The following is a 20,990-nucleotide window of genomic DNA, read 5'->3' as shown; positions in this document are numbered from 1 at the left end:
TATATTTTTTCACATCTCTGCTACTTTAGCCAATAGTGAATTTATTTTGCAATAGTTGCAATTACTGGCAAATATATATAGTGTTACACGATAGTTTATATGATTCATGGGATTATATAGAGTGGGAGGGATAAGTCTTCCTAAAAAAAAATTACTTAGCTATTGTTATTCGACTATTGCATTGGCTACAAAGACTTCAGTACCTTCACACTCAACTACACATTCACCTTCTCCTTTCCATTATCGTCCTCGAGATCAGAGTGACATATTGAATTCCAATCCGTTTGATTTAATTTTGGATGAAAAGAATGATAGTACACGAGTTAATAAACGAACTATAAATGAATATATAATAATCAATAACTTTTTGCAATCAGTATTTAATGATGATTTCGGAAGATCTCGAATAATATTAAATAAGTTATCGTCTCGAATAAGAGATTCTGGTTTAGTTAATTATTACTCCTGTATGGCCTTATTGGTATCACATTTACTTTCTGATTCCAATAATTTAACCATACAAAATATAAAGATTCTTATAGATGAACTCGATTATATGCATAAAAAAAATGATGAACATTTATATCCAACAAAAGAAATAGTTGGACTTGAAGATCAGATTAAGATTAAACTAATTAAATGTTTACTATACTGCTTCCATGATGCATCTCAAAAAAGAAATAAACAAAATATCCTTATTTCAATTGCTGAATATATCTATACCAATATGCAAAAATATTCATTACTTAAGAATCAGGAATTGATAGATGAGTTAAATAATCGTAAATTACTTGAAAGTTATATACATATATTAAGAATAATGGGAATCCCCATAGCTCCTGCATTGATGAAACAATTAAACTTATACATTAATGAGATAGAAGCAGTTAATGCTGATGATGATAAAGAAACCGTAGCTATTGAATCCTATATGGATGATTATGGATACATGAATCTCAGTAGGTTATGCCAATATATCACAGACAGTCGTTTTACGAAATACGATAAAGACGAATACAAAAATACTCCACATATGTTTGAAATATACGAAGACTTAGTTCAAAAGGATCCCAACCAGGCAGAAATCTTTTATCAGGAATATATCGATTATAATAAAAGTCGAGAATTAAATATTGAAAACAGTGCACGATTCTTAATGGAGAATATGAATATCATTGGCAACAATTCTAAGAAAAAGTCTGTTAGTTCAAATTTGCAAGACCTTAGTTTGGGTGGCTTTAGTACTTCACATTCAGCTCTCTTAACTAAATGGCTTGATGATAGTGTGAAATTAGTAATTGATATGGTGAAAAGGGTTCAAGCTTATGAAGATGATTCTAGGAAAAAGGAAGAATTGACAGAAGATGAAATAACCGTATTAAGATCAATAGCTATTATGAATATTGTACCTAAACGATCATTAATGTTAATGCTAATATCAAGTCTATTATCTCGCATAATGATATCTGAAACAGGATCTATTTATCTCCTGACCATTACTGAAGATTTCTCAAGAACTTTTAAATGGTTTTTATGGAAGGAGAAATCCCTTATACCAGTAAGAAATGAATTACATAGATTTTTAAAGGATGGTTATGAATCTCATCAATTATTTATTGTACTATTAAAACTTGTTATTGATACTTGTACAATCCAATTAACACCTGATCAACTTAATGATTTACAAATGAATTGTGACTTATTAAATAATCCTATGCGATCAGAATTTAAACCTAATGAAAATGGTACATCACCTGCATTCTTTCATAGAGTAGTTAGGATTGATAGTTTAAAGACTACAGGAATTATTGAAATCCATCCTTATCTATTTGGACAATTGAAGCATTACAGCTTTATAACAAGAACAAATTATTATTATTTCCCCATGATTTATCCTCCTAGACCATGGGTGGCACCAGATGATGGAGCTTATTTACTTAATTTTAAATCTATAGTTGCTACTACAGAAATCAAAACTTCTTTGGCATATTTGAATAGAGCTCATAAAACAAATCAACTTGAATCAATTTATAATGGTCTTAATGATTTAGGTAAAGTTGCATGGGCAATTAATCCCAAAGTATTACAAGTCTTTAAAGATATTATGACAAAAGAAGTAGGATTTATGAAAATCCCTCCCTCAATTGAGAAACTAAATCATAAAGATAAAGCATATCATGAAAATAGAAATAGAAGAATTGAAATGGAAACTTTACTTAATGTTGCCCAAGCATTTGGAAATAATGGTGATATAATATTTTCACCTCATAATGTTGATTTTAGAGGTAGAGCATATCCTATGAGTTCATTTTTAAATCATTATAATGATGATTTAACTAGAGGTTTATTAATGTTTTGGAAGAGTGAACCATTGGGATCTGAAGGATTTGATTGGTTGAAATGCCAATTGGCGGATTTTATAGGTAAGGATAAATTAACTAGAATTGAAAAGATTCAATTCATTAATGATAATTGGGAGAAGATTATGGATTGTGCCAAGAGTCCATTAACTGGTGGTCATAAGATTTGGATGGATGCTGATGATCCATTTCAAGCCCTTGCATTATGTTTTGAAATGCATACTATTGATAAGTTCTTGGCTGATGGAGGTAATATTGAAAACTATAAGACGAGAATATCCGTCCATCAAGATGGTTCATGTAATGGACTTCAACATTATGCTGCATTAGGAGCCGACAAAGAAGCAGCATTAGCCGTTAATATCTTACCCCAACCTAATCTTGAAGATCGGGGTGATATCTATACAACTATGTTGGATAAAGTTAAGGAACAAATTACATTTGAAATTGAAAAGGAAAAGGAAAAGGAAAAGGAAAATGAAAATGAAAGTAAACCAACAGTGAATAATGATATAAAGACAACAGCATTACAAATCCTTAATCGAAAGGTAATTAAACAAACAGTAATGACATCTGTTTATGGAGTAACGTTTGTTGGAGCTTCCAGACAAATCAGTCAACGGATTAAAGAAATATTGGAGTTACATGAACTTCGAATGAAAGAAGTATCATTAACCAATGAGACTATCAATATACTTGAAAAGCAACTGACTTCTGTAGCCAATTATATCGCCAATCAAATATTGAAGTCTCTTACAAGTTTATTCAGTGGAGCTGAAGCTATTCAGGATTGGTTAACTATGAATACTATAAGAATATTAAATTCAATTGATTTAGAAACCATTGATTATGCTCTTAAGAATAATTTAGCCACTTTACTGGATATATTTTCATTAAAATCCACCTTTAAACCAATGATGTGGACAACATTATCAGGATTCCCTGTTGTACAATTATATAAAAATACCAAATTAACTCGAATTTCAACTTCATTACAACGATTAACTATTAAAAAGAGAGATTCAATTGCATCTATTGATAGAATCAAACAAATTCGTGGAGTTGCGCCTAATTTTATTCATTCATTAGATTCTATTCATATGCTTATGACATGTCTTGCAGCTAATATTAATCATATACCATTTGTAGCAGTTCATGATTCATTTTGGACTTATCCATCTCGAGCAACTGAATTAGCTTCTATATTAAGAGAAGAATTCATTAGATTACATTCATCAAATATTATAGAACATCTTCGTGAAGATATGATTTATACTACTCGGAATTCTTATCAAATTGCTTGGTTTGAAAAGGATGTATATCCTCAATTAACTCAAGATATTGAACAATTACGGTCAACTTATAAGCTTCAAGGTGAAACTCCATTAAAAAGTCGTAATCGTAATAGTATATTATATCATGAATTAGTTCTGTTGACTAAAGGTACAACTGATAATCCTTTAAAGATGATTGAACAAGTGAATCCTAAATTATATTTTAAACGAATGAAAGTATCCAAAATGACCGAATATGGTTATTCAATGGATGAGAACAACGACAAATCCTTGCATTTAAAACACTTAACTTATGTATTAGTACCTGTACGTATATTAGACTGTCCACCAAAGGGTAAACTAGACATTACTCAAGTGAGAAACAGTCCCTATTTCTTTTCCTAGATAGAGAACTAATGTAAATAAATATATTTGTAATATATGTACATATATCTTTAGTCATCATCCATATCGTTAATCATCTTCTCTAATTTACCAAATATCTTATCTCTATGTATGGCCATAGCATCATGCTCATCGGTAGGGAAGAAGATATTTCTCTTTATATTCATATTCGTATCATTATCATACTCATTATCATACTCATCATCATAATCTTCATTATTATAGTAGTTATCATCCGGTAGGAGTGACATATCTTCATAACCAGCAACTTCACTATCACTCAATTCATGATGACTCTTCCGTCTACCGTATTCTTGTACGTCATCATCATATTCAAATTGTTCAATGTAATCTCCTGCCTGTGCCAGTATTAAATTATTATGATCATTTTCATCATTATCATTATCATTTTCTTCTTCATCTTCTTCATCTCCATCACGTAATGAATTGGTTTCACTATAAGCTCCAGCATCTTCATCACTAGGATAATCATTTTGATAATAATCTTCTGCATTTGAATCCTCATCATCTGAAAACACAGTGGTAGGATCTACATCTTCATCATCACTTTGGTATAGTCCATTAGGATCATCTTCATCAAAAAATCTGATATACCCAATTTGTGATTGAGGATGATTTGCAGTGGTTAAGGGAACAGCACTAGATAATTGATAGACATCATATACATATTCCGAAGCTTCATCATCAGGAGAATCCTCATCAGCAATTTGATCTGAATGCTGTTGTTGTTGTTGATGATTTGCATGATCAGAAACTACATCTGATCTATTTCGAGTTCTTCTTTTCCTAATTGGGGCACCGTTTTTATTATCAATACTTAAGAAAGAATTAACCATATCTGATAATTCATTTGGTATAATAGTATCTTCTTCAATTTGACGATTTGGAATTATAAATTTTCTCTTTCTTTGTTTAATTGGTTTTACTGTTGACGGAGTTGAAGATCCATGATGATCATTATTATTAACTGTATCAATTGAAGTATCAGGAGCTCTTACACTTACACTTTCTGAAAGTACAGTTTGAAGGATAGTAGCATCTAAAGTATCGACATGAGCCAATTCATCAGTTCTAGTTAATGTAAAAATTAAATTTAAATCTTCTCGAGATCCGGACCTAACTGGTGTACTTATAGGTGAAGGTAATGGAGTTGAAGGTTTTGATCGTTTAGCACTTCTACGATCTTCTAATATTAATGCTTGTAAAGGATCTTGATTCCTTTTTCGTTTAATTCGAAGGATTTTAGGAGGTATTGGTTGAGACATTGTCGTGGTCGTTAAAGAAGTGGGGGATACTATGGAGTAATGACCATTGGTAAACAAAAATGGTATGGCATTATATAATGTTTTGTCGCAAAAGTATTGTCGCAAAGGTGTTGTATATGTTACGACACATCCATTTGCGACATATTAAAGTTCTACTATTATAATCTATAATAAGTGCTAGTAGTAGCAATATGCATTACATTTTTATTCTATAGATACGTAGATACTATATAATTATGAGGGAGGAATTAATTACTAATTACTAATTATTAATTATTACTTATTAATTATTAATTATTAATTATTAATGGCTGTATGAATATTAAAAGTTACAGCTGGGAATTGTGTAATCTCTGCCGTAACAGTAGATTCTACTCCAAAATTCATTAATGTACCTCGTATTATTCCACATGGTAACCAAAGATAAGTTTTAGATTTTGTTAAAGTATCATGAGCTCCCTTTGCACTATTTAAATTAGCAATTAATTTATAACTATTATCAACAAGTACAAATGTACCTCGATGATTTGTTCTTAAATTATCCATTTGTTTATTATATAGACATTTCCAAACATCTCGACATACAAATTTCATTATATCTAATATATCTATTATTTTATTATTAATATTACCATTCTTATTATTTGTTTTATAAAGTAGAACATCTGCTAATTTAAGTCCTAAATTATATCCATAATTCTCAATTCGAAGAGTTACTTCATCATCAGATAACAATGAGGAATCAAGAACATGTACTGTACCAGGAAGATCTTTAGGTATCAGTGATAATTGTTGATCTATTGTAGTAGCTTCATCAGAATCAGTAAAAAGTACAGTTGAAGAAGGTGAAGTGGTTGAACTTGTTGAATCAAGTAATTTATGAGAAACTCGAATTGATGTCGGTACTAATTCTTGGAGAAGTAACTGTAAACTAATACTGTTAACATACGTTTGTGTATCTAAAAGATCCTCTGACATTGATACACTGTATTATGGGATTAATTTAATATTATATCAGTACTTGTCTCTCTCTACAATTCTGTATATACTAATTTTGTAAATATACAATCACATGATAAGCAGTCACATGCCAGAGCACGAGACTATTTTACTTACTTTTTTTTTCCAGAAAAAGAAAATCAAACGAAGTGTCGTGCACAGCCCGAATAAAAGCCAATTACCTAATACGTCGTCAAATCCACAACAATGAGTGACCTGCGGATTTTGTGGTTGGTACACGCAGCCTTACTACCCATGTGTATAGTGCGGTCGTACTTGAAGCTGATTGGTCAAACCAATTTCCATAACTATACCAGCCTTGTCTACAGTTACCATTCCTGTATGATGTGCGACAGTTACGATTAGCTCATACTGTTGCCCCTCGTTTGTGTCTGCATTTCTGTACTGCCTCTCTCTCTGACCTCCCAGATTTTTGCCTCCCTCTTTATCCCATAGAAGATTCTATGTCAATTATTCTTTCCAATTTTACTTGACTCCACTCCTAGTTTTTAACTACGTGTGAGGTTTAAAAATACACTACATAAATTTAGGGGGTTAAACGGATTCCCACTTTGTTCATTTATGTATTTCTATTGTATATTCAATTGATATTCTCGCATTTTAATTACTGAAAACTATTCTCTTAGTAGATTGCTAAATAAGTCAACTAGTTTAGTGTAAATTGACGTAAAACAATGCTAAAATCTGAACGTTAGAAGTAGTGCATTTTTTACTATTACCATTATATCCGAAACTTTTTCAACTCTTTTAATAGTACTTACAGTACTTAATAGGTACAATTAACTATTACATACAAGTTACAATTACAATTACATTACAATTTCAATTACAATTACAATTACAATTACAATTATAATAGTATTAATTATCTTACTATAGATTTAATTCATCATACTGATGACCCCATTCCCATAACCTTATACATTCATTATTCAATTACTTAGTTACTGTAAAACTTCTACTGGTGGCTGGCTAATAAGTTGAAAGTTTATTATGGCCCTGCACACAAGCCCACCCATAACCTAAGAAAAATAATTAAATAAAAAATTGATTAGAAAAGCAAATAACGAATTTTCTTCCTATATGGAATATTACATTAAAGTATCACCAATCAATCAACCGTAACCAACCCCCTCGCGTACATCTGTTCGTCGAGCCCTTATTTGCTATCGATCTGTTGTATTGAATATCATTAAAAATCGTTTGTAAGTTCAGACTGTCTCCCTCATTCCTGCACCATTATACATTTGTGTTACTGTATTTGTTTTTCTATCACTACTACAGTTATTATTCAGAATACCTATTCAACCTTAATTATCATATTATCTATATACTATTGAGTTTTACTCATTAAGTATCATCATACCTTTATCAAGCTGTTTCTAATATTTTTCACAGTGCTTGTGTGTACTTAAGATAAGCGTAGCGTATTAAAAAAAATTTGATCATCTACCGAAGCAGACAAAACGAAAATATTCCAATAGGTTCAATATTTCAATATTTCAATCTTCCTTCATCATATCATCATATAATAATAATCTAATAATCATAATAATAGTATTGTTTCAATCCATCCTGTCAGTAAATATCATATAATTTATTTTTGCCCACCATTAGCTATACTATTCAGTTAGATACTCATTCTTGTCATTAAATTCCCTGCATTATTATTATTATCATCATTTTTTCATCTTCATCTTATTCATATTTAATCCAATTCATCTTGTAATATCATCAATTAGCATCTATAAGTTATATCCTTCTAACTGCCATATATACTATGTCTGATCCTTATCATAATTTACCATCTTCGAATGGTTCAATATTAGGTGTACCTGGTTTAGTACCTCAACAAATACCCCCTCAACAGCAGCAACAACAGCAACAACAACAACAACAACAAATTCCTCCTCCTCAATCTCATCAATCTCATTCTGGTCCTAATCCTCCTCCTCCTTTATTAAATACAAATTATCAACAAGTAGTACCTCCTTCAATTAATTCTCCAACTTCAGCATTATTAATCCTCAGTAATATTCCACCAGATTTATCTCATAGAGAAGCAACTATAATATTTTCATTAGTTATTGATGAAATATTAAACATTGAGATTAAAGATTATAAGATTTTTGCTTACTTTAAAAATATAAATACCTGTTTAACAACTGGTAAATTAATTGATGGAAAATTTATATTTGGTAATGAATATCCTCCTGTTAAAGTTGATTATGATAATTCATTAATCAATTCTCCTCAAGCTCTTCATAATACAAATAATGCTTTTGGAAATTTAAGACTTTCAAATTCAAATATTTCTCCTCCAAATTTATCGAATCATCCTCAACTTCATCATCAACCTTCAAATCCTAATATTCCAATAATAAATGGAAATCAGGCTCCACCTCCACCTTCTGCACAATCTCAGCAACCACCTCAACAACAACATCAACCATCTGGTCCTCCAACTTCATCCCAACAACAGCAACAATTTGATAATTTCCAAAAACGACAATCTATTGGAAATCAAAGATCAAGATTTCCATTTAGTGATCCATTCTCAGCAGCAGCTGGTGGACCTCCACCACAATCTCAAGGACAACCTCAATCATTACCACAGTCCAACTCACAGCATGCTACTCCACAAATCCAACCACTGTCGGGCCCAATAAATTCTATTGATTTATCGGATTTAAGTGGCAAATCCATTTTATTAATGGAATCTCAAAACGATGCCAGAGAATACGAAAATTTGGTTAGAGATCCTTGGGGTTCTGCATCTTCTGCATCTGGTCAACCACAACAACAGCCTCCACAGCAACAACAGCAGCAACAGCAACAACAACAGGGTCCAATTGGTTCCAATCCTCAAACACCTGGTGTGTCATCTCATAATGCTTTTGATTGGACTCCTTCTGCAGCCTCAAATAATGTAGGAGTTGCACCTCCAAGCTCGAATGGTTCGTTGAATGGATCTTCAAGTGGTGGACAGCAGCAGCAGCAACCTCCTGTCAATAGAAGAGCTTCTTCGGCTTTTTTTAATACAGTTCAACCACCTTTATTACCATTGACAAGTAGTCATCAAGTTCCTCAATCTGGAGGTGCCACTTCTGCGGTACCTTCGTCTTCTTCATCAGGTTCAGTTCCTACATCCTCGTCGGGTCAACAACAGCAACAACAACAACAACAACAGCAACAGCAGCAGCAACAACCTGCAAGTTCTTCTGCTGTTGTTCCTCAAGGTCCTACTGCTGCGGGTTTATTAGCCGCAGCTCAACAAGCTCAACAAGCTCAACAGCAGCAATCCCAAGGACAATCTACTTCATCCGCACAAACGAATACCCAACCACAATCTTCACCTCCTATGACCATGGCGTCCACTTTATCAGCTGCTCTTGCAGCTCAAAAGTCCCTGCAACCATCGCAGTCTACCCAACCCCAACAACAATTACCTCAATCCAGTGCCCCTAGAGAAACTCCAGTCGTTGATAAAGATGTACCAGATTTATCATTATTAGCTAGAGTTCCACCTCCTGCTAATCCTGCTGATCAAAATCCTCCATGTAATACATTATATGTAGGTAATTTACCACCTGATGCTACTGAAGCTGAACTTCGAGCCTTATTTTCTCCTCAAAAGGGATTCCGTCGTCTTTCATTCCGTACCAAGCAATCTACTACTGGCGCTAATACTACATCTAGTGGACATAATCATGGACCAATGTGTTTTGTTGAATTTGAAGATGTAGCTCATGCCACTAGAGCTTTGGCTGAATTATATGGAAGAGCCTTACCAAGACCCAATGGTGGTAATGGTAAAGGAGGTATTAGATTATCATTTTCTAAGAATCCATTAGGAGTCAGAGGTCCAGGTAATCCTAGAAGAACTTCAACTAATCAATTACCTACTTCATCAACTGGTCAACAACCTCAAACATCTCAACAACCACAACAGCTGCAACAACCCATTGGTAACTATGGTTACCTGACCTATAATCAAAAGTAGAATCAGGGAATAGTTACGACGGTTTAATCCTTTTTTATTGTCTTGTTCCTTACTAACCTCATTTGCTTCAACTCCAGTTGTTCATTGTCATCATTATTATCATTATCATTATAATTATCATTATAATTATCATTATAATTACAATTTATCATTTTCTTTATCCCTGTTGTCATTATTATACTCATTATCATTATCCTGTCTTTCGCACAGAGTCATCTTTTTTTTTGTCTGCCATTCATTGTTGGCTTGCTGTCTGACTGACTGGCTCGTTTGGTTGATCGTTTTGTTGATTGCGTTCGTTGCTTATGCGCACTCATCACTCACTCACATATCTACCCACTGTCTAGTTCGTTTTCGCTCGCTTGCTGCGTCTTCTATATATCATGATACTCATTACTGGTAAAGCCAAATTGGATTTGTGTGATCGCGTCTTATGTTACTTGTTTATATATTTGTTTATTTACTTTTACTTTTACTTTTACTTATACTTTTAGTTTTTACTACTTTATCTTATCATGTTATGTGATTTTGTTTTCTTTATGGGTACTTAGTTCTGTACTTCTTTTAATTTATTGATACTGTATTATTCTATACCATTTCTGTTACTTCATAAATATATATCTATATATTCTCTGATAAATACCCTCTTTTTTTTGCGGTCATTCCCAATTGGGAAATGTATGAAGGATTTACCACATTTTGTAATCTATCACCACCCACTTTTCCATTGTAACCATTAGTTGCTTATTAATGAATAATACTAACAATTCTGCAATGAATCCTAATACCAATACTAATACTAATACCAATACCAATACCAATAATAACTCTAATATTAATTCGGGTTCTAAGAGTAATTATTATGATACTCAAAATTATAGTGGGGCAAGTGTCACCACTTCTCGTTCGAAATCTAATCCTAATTTGACAGCCGGATTAATGGGTAATTCAAATTTTAAGAGAAAAGATAATTCTAATTCTGGTGGTGGAAGAAGTCTGAGTTTTAGTGCAGGAACTGTAGGTTCTAGTGGTAGTGGTAAAGTTATTAGTGGATATCATAAGGGAGGTATTTCTACCACTAATGCTTCTGGAGGAACTTCAAATGCCATAAACTCTAAGAAAACAGTTAGTGGTAAAAAGGGGGGTGCAAGTGGAAAGAATAGTGGTACTCAGAATGACAAGAATATATCACCAGTAGCCATTAATGTAGCCGATAACGAAGTTGCAAAGGTTTCTTCATTCTTAGCAAATATTCCAAATATTGATGAATTTATCGATCAAGTATTGAATAAGGATCTTGAAGCAGAAGATAACTTACAAGCAAAGTTAGAGAATAATATTCGCTTCTTATCTACATTCAATTTTGATATTTAAATGCAATGAATAATGTTAATTTTTATATATATATATGGTATGTTGAATATATAACATACCTTAAGAACTGAAAATTTAACCCTTTTTAAATCTCTACCCTGCCAAATACAGGCACTCTACCGTTTAACTAAAGTTGCAAATTCTTTAGGATTGGCATATACTTGACTCAACCAATTCGAATCAAGTAATTGCTTACATGATAATCTTTTCTTAGGTATTGGATTTAACAATCCTAAGATGTATTCTCTAGCATCATAATGTAAGGCTTTAAATAAGCTCAATGCTGGATTATGACTAAATGATGAATTATTATTGGATCCATTATTTAGATCAACTAATAATTTAGCTAAACTTGAAGAATCTTGTGGATAATATTTATGAAACTTAACGTATGAAAGATTTTTAATATCATTAATATTGGCATTATTCCAAGGAGATTTCATCAAATAGATTTGAAAGTAAATTATTCCTAATGACCAATAATCAAGAGCCTTTAAAGTTGAATCAATGGTTCCACTCTGGAAAAATTGATCAAATGCAAATGAATCTTCCTTTATTTGTTCTTCAAATGTATACAATTCAGGAGCCTTAAAACTATTGGTTCCACTGTATATTTCGGTGGGGTTCTCTAATAAATAAGTTTGATAGTCATCGTTGTTAATGTTTAAACTATATCCAAAGTCGGATAGTTTAAGAATTCCATTTTCATCTATTAAACAATTCTCTGGTTTCAAATCACGATGTACTATCCCCTTTGAGTGTAAATACTCAACTCCTTTCAAGATTTGTTTGAATAACGCATCTTTCATGCTAGAACTAATTTCAATCTTGAATCTTCTTAAATTACTCAAACAATCTAATAAATCTCCCTTTTGATAATAAGGGAAAATTAATGCCAAGTCTGTTGAATTCGGAGTTAATGAAACATCAAGAATTGATGTTATATTCTTATGATTACATCTCTTAATGTTATTATATTCTTTAAGTACCAATTTATGATAATGAGCTAAACTCTGCTCTTCGTTACGTTTAATAATCTTCACAATAAGTTTAGTAGTCCTTGATTTATCAGTACACTTAATAACTACTCCATTTGCACCTTCATAAACAGGATCTTTAAAACTTTTGAAATAATCCTTCTCCAAACAGGTACATATTGCATCAAATGTAAATTCTTTATAATTATGTGATAAATTATTGGTACTATTATTAGATGATGATGGACTCATTAAACCGGCCAGAGGCTTGGCTATAGGACTGGTGTTAGGTGAAGCAGCAGCCAACATGCTACTACTACTACTACTACTAACATTACCTCCATTATGACTGAAAGTGCTGTTACTGTTATTGGTTATAGTCGATGAACTATTGTTCTTGAGTGGTACATCGATATAATCACGCTTGCGAGGCGATGAAGGCGGTGAAACATGAGCCAAAGACGAAGACTTGATCATCTTGAAGTTATAATCTTATATAACTTGTCTTTCCTTTAGTGATTTGATGGAATAATTGATTGCAATTTGCTTTATTTGACTTAGTTGTGGGGATTTCAGATCCAAAAGCAATTTGTATGGTGAAATACAATTTTTGAATGATTAAATGAGTAGATTATGTTTGCAACTCATCAGTTGAATCAATACTTTATATATATATTATACTTTTTATAGAGATCAATTTTGGATTTAAACTATATCTAACCGATTTGGCATCTCACCCCATCCTGTGGGTTTAAAATTTGAGTTAATTCGGATTTATTTCCGCTAATTTTATCCGTTTCGGGTATGACTGGAGAAACCTACATACCGCAATACTTAAGTTCATCTTACATTTTCCGAATTAGGGGTAACACCATTTTGGTGCGCAGCACCAGCTGTTACCGTACTACAGATTTACCGTACTACAGATTTACGGTACTACAGATTTACGGTACTACCGATGTAAGGAATCCAACCGATCAACGGTTTCGTAGTCGTAACAAAACGTTCAAAATGGAAATATTTCCGAATTAGATGTAAGCTTTGCTGGTCATACTTATGGCAGTAATGTGATGTGCACTCAGTTCTTTTATGTGTGACAAATATGTACACAAGATTCACTCACAGTGAGTGTTGTGTGCACGTGACGATTTCAGTACCATTTAATTACTAACCAGATTACCACATAGTATACAATATAAAGATTACAACAGAAGAGCCAATTCAGTAATATAGCCCCGTAGGTACTTCAACCTATTTGGTCTTAATAAAAGTACTTCGATACACTAAATTCATCGAAAAAACTGCTAACGATTCTACAACCTATTATGTAAGGGACTCCCCTTACTCCCATCACCAGAGCGCAAAATAGGTCATTTTCACTTTCCTATTTGGGATGCATGAGGCTCGGCTCCACCACACAGGAAAATAGCAAGTCAGGCTATACTGAGTTTGCTAAATTTAGTACAAACTATGGGGATGTGTTAAAATCTGTACCAATTAGGCAAAGCAATTGAACCTCATCAAAAAATATATTTCTCTTATACAGCATACAGAATTTGACATTAGGTCTCAGCCGAGTCAATTGAAATTGTCACTCTTTGTTTATTCATTCAATTTCATGAGTCCAAGCTTTGTATTATATTAATTTATAATATTATTCTTGTCACTTATTCCTTTCTTTGCTATATCCATCAATTTAGTTTATAAATACTCTTCGCACCTCCAATTCCATTATACTCGGAGCCATAACCATTTAAACTCAAGCTAGTTCAATTCCAACTAATTCAATTCTATTATGTTTAAAGGTTTATTCAATTTCTTCTCCCTTTTCTTCTTGCTAGGAGCAGCACTCTTACTATTTTTCTCCAATTTGAATGGTGCAGCTGAATCTTCAGTATTGGGTCGTTTCTATTGGCTTGAAGTTGATACTTCAGGTTTACAAGGTTTCCCTCAACAAACCACTCGTTGGACCTTATATGGTACTTGTGGAGTTGCTAATGGTAAAAATTCTGATTGTACTAAAACCAAGGCAGCATTCCCTTTCTCCCCCGTGGATAATACAGGAAATTCATCTGATTTACCATCTGATTTTGTTGAAAATCGTGATACTTACTATTATTTGACTAGAATATCTTATGCTTTTCTTTTAGTTGGTGTCTCCTTCACTGTCTTTGCAATTTTATCATCAGTCGTTTTACCATGTATTGGTATATATTTTGTGACTCCATTATTGACATTCATAGCTTTATTGTTCACCATAACTGCTGCAGCATGTCTTACTGCTGCATATGTCAAGGGAAGAAATCAATTTAACAATGCCGGTCATACTGCTAAATTAGGTAGATTATCATTTGGTTTGCTTTGGGCTTCTGTTGCTTGTTTGATTCTTTCATTTGTTGGATCCATTTTTGCTTGTTGTGCTGGATTGGCATCTCGTCGTAAATCTCAACCAGTTTATGATCCAGAGACCTATGACAAGGACAATTTCAGTGATTCTTCTTACCGTCATGTTGTTGATGAGCATACGTATGTTAATGATGAAAATGATGTTCAAGCAGATGCTGCCGCTCCAACCACAACAGCTCCAGATACTTCAGCAGGAACATTTAAATTCTTTAGAGTGAATAGGAAAAAGAATGAAGAATTTGAGACTTAAAATACATTTTAGTGTCGAGTATTGACTGGTCCTGGGGCTTCGTCGATTCTATATCATCGTGGATTTGGTCCATGTTAGCAGTATTACATTTCGGGATACCCCATATTGCTTTATTCGATAAAAATATTACTGGCTAAACCAGACTTTGGCTGCACCTCAGGCCACTATTAGATTACTGAACACCTTTTTTAAAGTTGTCCAACTATTCATATTCTCCTCTAGAGTAGGTATTATTCTTATATTTTTATTATTGCTATCATTCATTTATTTGTTAGCCGCGTTATCTCTCAGTTCAATAAAGCCTAGTTTATTCGTATGTACCTTTTATAAACATTATTTAATTTTAACGATTATAATACTAAGTCATTATGAAAAATCCTAATGGTAATTGACTAATTGAATAATTTAATCTAAACAATCCCATTAATTTAAGTGATATTCAATAACTAAAAGAAAAAATTTCGCGGAACAATGAATGGCTGCAAACAGCAATTAGCAGTGAATGCAATTATCTATACTATAACTGTGCTACGAATACAACTGAGATAATAAATCAGTTGTATACATATAGATGTAGCTTCATGTTATAAAACTATTAAACACATATAAAAGAAAGATGTTGCATGTATTCTCTATACTAGAATACACGTTTAATTACGAATGGAATAACAATGCGTCTTGTATCAATAGTTATGTGTCACATTTTCGTAGAAATATGGCAAACAAGAGTATGTAGATCCAATCACATTCACAGCCAAGGAAACCATATTTTGAACAAAACAAACATAGCTGGAATCATTATCACAACCCAAGTGATGAGGAATTATACAGAAAAGTTCTTTGTAATGGATGACTTATAAAAGTAATATACCAAAGTAGAATGTATAATAGTTCACAGCTCCTCAAGTACCCTAAATGGGACCTAGATAATATTAAGAATCTCTAGATCAAAAAAAACTAGACTTGTTTAAATAGTACCTGTGGAAAAGGTACAGGTCTTCCTGCATCACAAGTCCCGATAAGTCAAGAAATGAATATGTATAGCTTAACTGGAACTAGAATAGGAGCAGTAAATTTTATAGAATACGTACGACCCAAATTCGAAGACTTGGTTTCAAATTTGGCACCCTAGTTCTCCATACCCTTGAGAAATCGGTACAGTTGATCAATATTTTTAATCTTTCAGAATTTCATTTTGCAAGCTCGGGCTGGTGAGGAACAGTTTAGAATGGATAACGGTTTTCGTAGACCCTTCGACATTATCTCTCAATAAACTATTTAGTTGATTTTGGGGAACACATATTCGAGGTAATATAGTATTTAGGATCTAAGAGGCTGATAATTTGTATATATGATATTTCTGTAAAGGAAATTCAATTTCATTGATGTCGTTCCGATAAATTCGTTCTAGATAATCAATTTGAGATTTGGTGTCAAATTGAGCTAATCAGCGATTGGGAGCAGAAACTATTTCAAATATCATTTTAGTGGCAGCTTACAATATGCTATCACATGTGTGAATAGCACTATAGAATAATGAAGTTATTAGCCGGAAAGTTAATAAAGTATTTTGTTTGTCTTTTCTTCATGAGAGCACATGTACATAGCAGAGGATTTGTGGGGAAGAGAATGTTAAATTGTTATTACGAAAAATGGCTAAAATTCCAGTAATGTAATTTACTCAATGGAACCACCATTCAGGCGCCTCATAAATAAAGATACATATCTATGTATGTATCTATTAATTATATTTTACAACGGTTAAAGTATTTTAGTCAAAACGCCGTTTGCGATAATCTTTATCAATATTATGATTTATCCACATATACATATTATTATTCTATACTTATTATTATTTATGATAGAAATACCACTGGAGGTATTGTTTTGAAATACCTGTGGTTCGCTATTGCGTCGAATTTAGTAGATAAGGCTTCGGAAAATATTACACAAAACCCACCCGAGGAACACTTGAACAACATTAACGGTTAGAAAAATTAGAATGAGAAACAAAGTGATGAAACATGGTGTGGTTCATAGTATGTTTTATAATACCGAATATAATATATATGTAATTATTGTAAAGCCACATATATTACTAGTGTAATATTAGGTATTAAATCAATAAAGTTAAAAATTGTACCATTGTAGGCTTTGAACGTATTGGCTCAAGACCAAGATTTAGTCAAATAGAATCTAAAGACAGTCAGATCTGTGGAGAGTTGTAGTATATCATACGCCACTATTTTTCACTGTATTCAGTGGATATGAACTCTGTTTCCATGATAGCCGTCAGAGGTGAAGGATTCGAAGCATTGATAACGCATTTTGTATGCAGGAAACTGCAAAAATGTCTGTGCGACATTATATGTAACAAAACTTCTTGGCACTCTTGGCACAAATCGACCTGGCACTGAAGCAATAGCTTTGTATATACTTTATTCATCAGACTAGAGTAAGATAATAATGTTTGGTTCATTATGTAAACCATAATTAGAAGCTTAAATTTTATAACTTTGCTAATATGTTAGAGATTATTTTTATAGGGAACTGAATTAATGGAAAAGAGTTCCATCAGATCTTGCAAAACAGGTAACTCTTCTATCAGTCAAGAGAAACAACACTCTTCACCTCATTTCAGTGCAAGGCATCACCAAATTCCATTATACTACTATTCTTCCGATACCGGTGATTGCAATACCAAGAAAAACAAGCGATATTCTGAAAATCAGACTTGTTCGAAATAGGTAAGGTCCGCTCATCACAGAGACCTGAGACGTATCCTCTAGCTACAACAATGTCAAAACCATTCAAGCAAAGTTGAAGCGATACAAAGGTATTCGGATAAATTTTATCAGTATGTCCTGCATATACTACAAAGGTACTGATAAGAAACAATATAAATATGGGGAGACTTGTAGATAGATAACAAACAAGGCAATACCGTCGACTAATATGCCTTAAAAAAGACATATCTGACACATATATAGCTCATACTGATATATTATTATCCGCCTGCATGATTCTATTAAGATACCCTGTTCTTTCACTACTGTATTCTCTCCTCTCCTCAATTATGCAGCATAATTAAAAATGTCTCCCTCTTAGCTCTTATCAATTTTCATTTTTCGATGTTGCAGACCGCCCCCTAATAAAATAATAATGTGTGGCTGCCTTTAATAGAAAATGTCATACGGCACTGGCAGATTGCGCTGTCACTGATAAACTCATACAAAGGGCCCGATCGCTATCGGTTAGCTATCTTGCTTTGAAGGTCCAGTTCAATATTATGATACAAGTGTCGATACGAGAAGAGACATGAACTTTGACATAAAAATTTCTCGACGATCGAGCCAAGACTTGAAGTAGTTCAATAACGCTAAGTCGGGTTTTGTTCCTGAAGAAAGCGCTCATAAAAACAAAGAACAGACGCAGTGTGATGTGAGAAATGTAATTACAAGATAGGTAATATATAAGTCGTTCTGTAAATTGATAATGTAACCACAGTGGTGGCTTATCTATTGTAAAAATTTAAACTACTGTACATTGTTGCCCAGGCGTAAAATTAAAAATTAAGATTACTATTGATTAGTGTTAAAAGCACAGATCAATAGATATCGGTTATATTACTCCATTTTTTTATTAACTGTGAAACGATCGATAAGCGCTTTTCTACCTGCTGTGTATACCCTTTTTGGCCAATGATTGCTTTCTTTATTATGCCCACTTTTCTACAAATCTCGTAAATGATTTAACTATAATTAATTGTAGATATACCCCATATATCATTAACCTTATGTATATATAGAAGTAATATTTCTATAGATTTGTTTATCATTCACTAATTTTTCTTTTATTATTTTAAATTAGTGCAATAAGCTGCAAATATTATTGGAGAAAAATACCGCTATTGCAAAAATGTCCAGTCCTGAACCTTTTGACAGTAGCATTCAAAAGAAGGCTGCTGTTACAGAAGTCATTGTCGAATCTGATATCGAATCCTTGAACTATAGTGGTAGTGAAGAGAAGGTTGATTATTTCCAACATGAAAATCGACTTTCTTCGGCTTTAAAGTCGAGACATATTAGTATGATTACTTTAGTTGGTGTTTTTGGTACTGGGTTATTTTTATCATCTTCGGTTTCACTTTCTACTGCTGGCCCTGTAGGTATGTTATTGGCCTATATTATGGTTGGTTTAGTTGTGGGTGCAAATCAAATGTGTATTACTGAAGTTGCCTGTTTTATGCCTGTTACCTCTGGTTATGTTAAACATGCAGAACATTTTGTTGATGAAGCTCTTGGTTTCACTATGGGTTGGTGTGATATTTATTCAAGTATTATTCCTAATGAACTTTCTGCTGTTGCTGTCGTTATGTCTTATTGGTCTGATTTGAATCCTGCTGTTTGGATTACTATTTTCGGTATCCTTGTTGTTTTGGTTAATATCTATAATATTAAATGGTATGGTGAAATTGAATTCTTTTTCGGTTGTTTAAAGATCTTGTTAGTGGTTGGTTTAATCTTGACTGGTTTAATTATCGATTTAGGTGGTGTACCAGGTCAAGACAGAATTGGATTCCGTTACTGGAGAGATCCTGGTCCATTTGCTTCTAAATATACTACTGGTTCCTTAGGTGAATTTCTTGGATTCTGGAAGTGTGTCTCTTCTGTTGTATATGCTTATGGTGGTACTCAAGCTATTTCATTATTAGCTGGTGAAACCGAATATCCAAGACGTGCTATTTTCAGAGCCGCAAAGAGAGTGTTTTACAGAGTCTTTACTATGTATATTGCAACTGTTTTCATTTTAACTTTAATTGTTAAATATAACGATCCTGATATTGCATCTCCAACTGGTACTGCTGCAGGTTCACCATTCGTTATTGCTATGAAGAGAGCTGGTATTAAAGTATTACCTCACATTATTAATGGAGTTGTTTTAACCTCTGCTTTATCAGCTGCTAACTTACAAATTGTTAAAGCCTCTAGAACTTTATTTGCTTTAGCAACCAAGAAACAAGCTCCGGCTTTCTTCTTAAGAGTTAACAGAAATGGATTACCATGGATTGCAGTTGCAGTAGCCTGTTTCTTTGTTCCTTTATGTTATATGTCGGTTAGTGCTTCTTCATCCACAGTATTTGGATGGTTCCAAAATATTACTTCATCTAACATTTTATTCAATTGGATTGTTATCTCAATTAACCATATCTATATGACTAGAGCATTAAAGGCTCAAGGTTATTCTAGAAAGGACTTACCATATACTTTCCCTGGTACTGAATATGCTGCTTGGTTCTCTTTATTCTTTGCTCTCTTATTCTTATTAACTGGTGGTTTCCCTAACTTTATCCATGGAGAATTTGTATTTGCCAACTTCTTCTCTGCTTACTTTATCATTCCATTAAGTATTGTTTTATTCTTAATTTGGAAGTTTGTTAAGAGAAGTCCTTACATTAAGCCAGAAGATGTCGACTTGAAGAGTTTATTTGCTGATATTGAAGCCAAACCAGAACCTCCTTATCCAAAGTTAACTGGATGGAGAGTCTTGACTTTACTTTGGGCTTAGATGGCCAAAGGTGCTGGAAACCTTTGGCTTATTAAAAGTAAAATACTACTTGTTGTCTAGTTGTTAT

At 32.9% G+C, this 20,990-nt stretch overlaps 9 protein-coding genes across 9 annotated transcripts; 5 read left to right on the top strand and 4 right to left on the bottom strand. All coding sequences in view use genetic code 12, as the record gives it.

The window, feature by feature from the left end:
• Positions 1–60: 60 nt before the first annotated feature.
• On the top strand, positions 61–4,064 carry RJT21DRAFT_54242 (uncharacterized protein). The gene has a single exon (XM_064884994.1). The coding sequence runs from the start codon at positions 107–109 to the stop codon at positions 4,037–4,039; it is 3,933 nt and encodes a 1,310-aa protein (XP_064736380.1). The 5' UTR covers positions 61–106; the 3' UTR covers positions 4,040–4,064.
• Positions 4,065–5,362, bottom strand: RJT21DRAFT_54243 (uncharacterized protein). The gene has a single exon (XM_064884995.1). It carries the CDS (start codon positions 5,323–5,325, stop codon positions 4,090–4,092), a length of 1,236 nt encoding a protein of 411 aa, XP_064736379.1. The 5' UTR covers positions 5,326–5,362; the 3' UTR covers positions 4,065–4,089.
• A 181-nt stretch (positions 5,363–5,543) lies between these two features.
• TRS33 (Trs33p) lies at positions 5,544–6,341 on the bottom strand. Its single transcript, XM_064882545.1, has one exon. The coding sequence runs from the start codon at positions 6,301–6,303 to the stop codon at positions 5,623–5,625; it is 681 nt and encodes a 226-aa protein (XP_064736378.1). The 5' UTR covers positions 6,304–6,341; the 3' UTR covers positions 5,544–5,622.
• A 1,784-nt stretch (positions 6,342–8,125) lies between these two features.
• Positions 8,126–10,348, top strand: WHI3 (mRNA-binding protein; the record flags this gene model as incomplete). Its single annotated transcript, XM_064880398.1, has 1 exon — positions 8,126–10,348. One exon carries the CDS (start codon positions 8,126–8,128, stop codon positions 10,346–10,348), a length of 2,223 nt encoding a protein of 740 aa, XP_064736377.1.
• A 639-nt stretch (positions 10,349–10,987) lies between these two features.
• Positions 10,988–11,780, top strand: RJT21DRAFT_54214 (uncharacterized protein). The gene has a single exon (XM_064884993.1). It carries the CDS (start codon positions 11,099–11,101, stop codon positions 11,720–11,722), a length of 624 nt encoding a protein of 207 aa, XP_064736376.1. The 5' UTR covers positions 10,988–11,098; the 3' UTR covers positions 11,723–11,780.
• RJT21DRAFT_122918 (uncharacterized protein) lies at positions 11,724–13,673 on the bottom strand. The gene has a single exon (XM_064882544.1). It carries the CDS (start codon positions 13,174–13,176, stop codon positions 11,839–11,841), a length of 1,338 nt encoding a protein of 445 aa, XP_064736375.1. The 5' UTR covers positions 13,177–13,673; the 3' UTR covers positions 11,724–11,838.
• Positions 13,674–14,260: 587 nt separating this feature from the next.
• On the top strand, positions 14,261–15,777 carry FMP45 (Fmp45p). The gene has a single exon (XM_064882543.1). It carries the CDS (start codon positions 14,495–14,497, stop codon positions 15,353–15,355), a length of 861 nt encoding a protein of 286 aa, XP_064736374.1. The 5' UTR covers positions 14,261–14,494; the 3' UTR covers positions 15,356–15,777.
• A 2,215-nt stretch (positions 15,778–17,992) lies between these two features.
• On the bottom strand, positions 17,993–18,328 carry RJT21DRAFT_116093 (uncharacterized protein; the record flags this gene model as incomplete). The annotated part of the gene is made up of 1 exon (XM_064880397.1): positions 17,993–18,328. The coding sequence occupies one exon, from the start codon at positions 18,326–18,328 to the stop codon at positions 17,993–17,995; it is 336 nt and encodes a 111-aa protein (XP_064736373.1).
• A 945-nt stretch (positions 18,329–19,273) lies between these two features.
• Positions 19,274–20,990, top strand: RJT21DRAFT_109777 (uncharacterized protein; the record flags this gene model as incomplete). The annotated part of the gene is made up of 1 exon (XM_064879907.1): positions 19,274–20,990. The coding sequence occupies one exon, from the start codon at positions 19,274–19,276 to the stop codon at positions 20,921–20,923; it is 1,650 nt and encodes a 549-aa protein (XP_064736372.1). The 3' UTR covers positions 20,924–20,990.

The sequence above is a fragment of the Scheffersomyces amazonensis genome (genome assembly GCF_036850825.1).
Source record: "Scheffersomyces amazonensis strain UFMG-HMD-26.3 chromosome Unknown RJT21scaffold_7, whole genome shotgun sequence".
In the NCBI taxonomy this organism is placed as follows: Eukaryota; Fungi; Ascomycota; class Pichiomycetes; order Serinales; family Debaryomycetaceae; genus Scheffersomyces; species Scheffersomyces amazonensis.
Note: the sequence above shows the minus strand (reverse complement) of the source record. Positions and strands in the feature narration are given on the sequence as shown.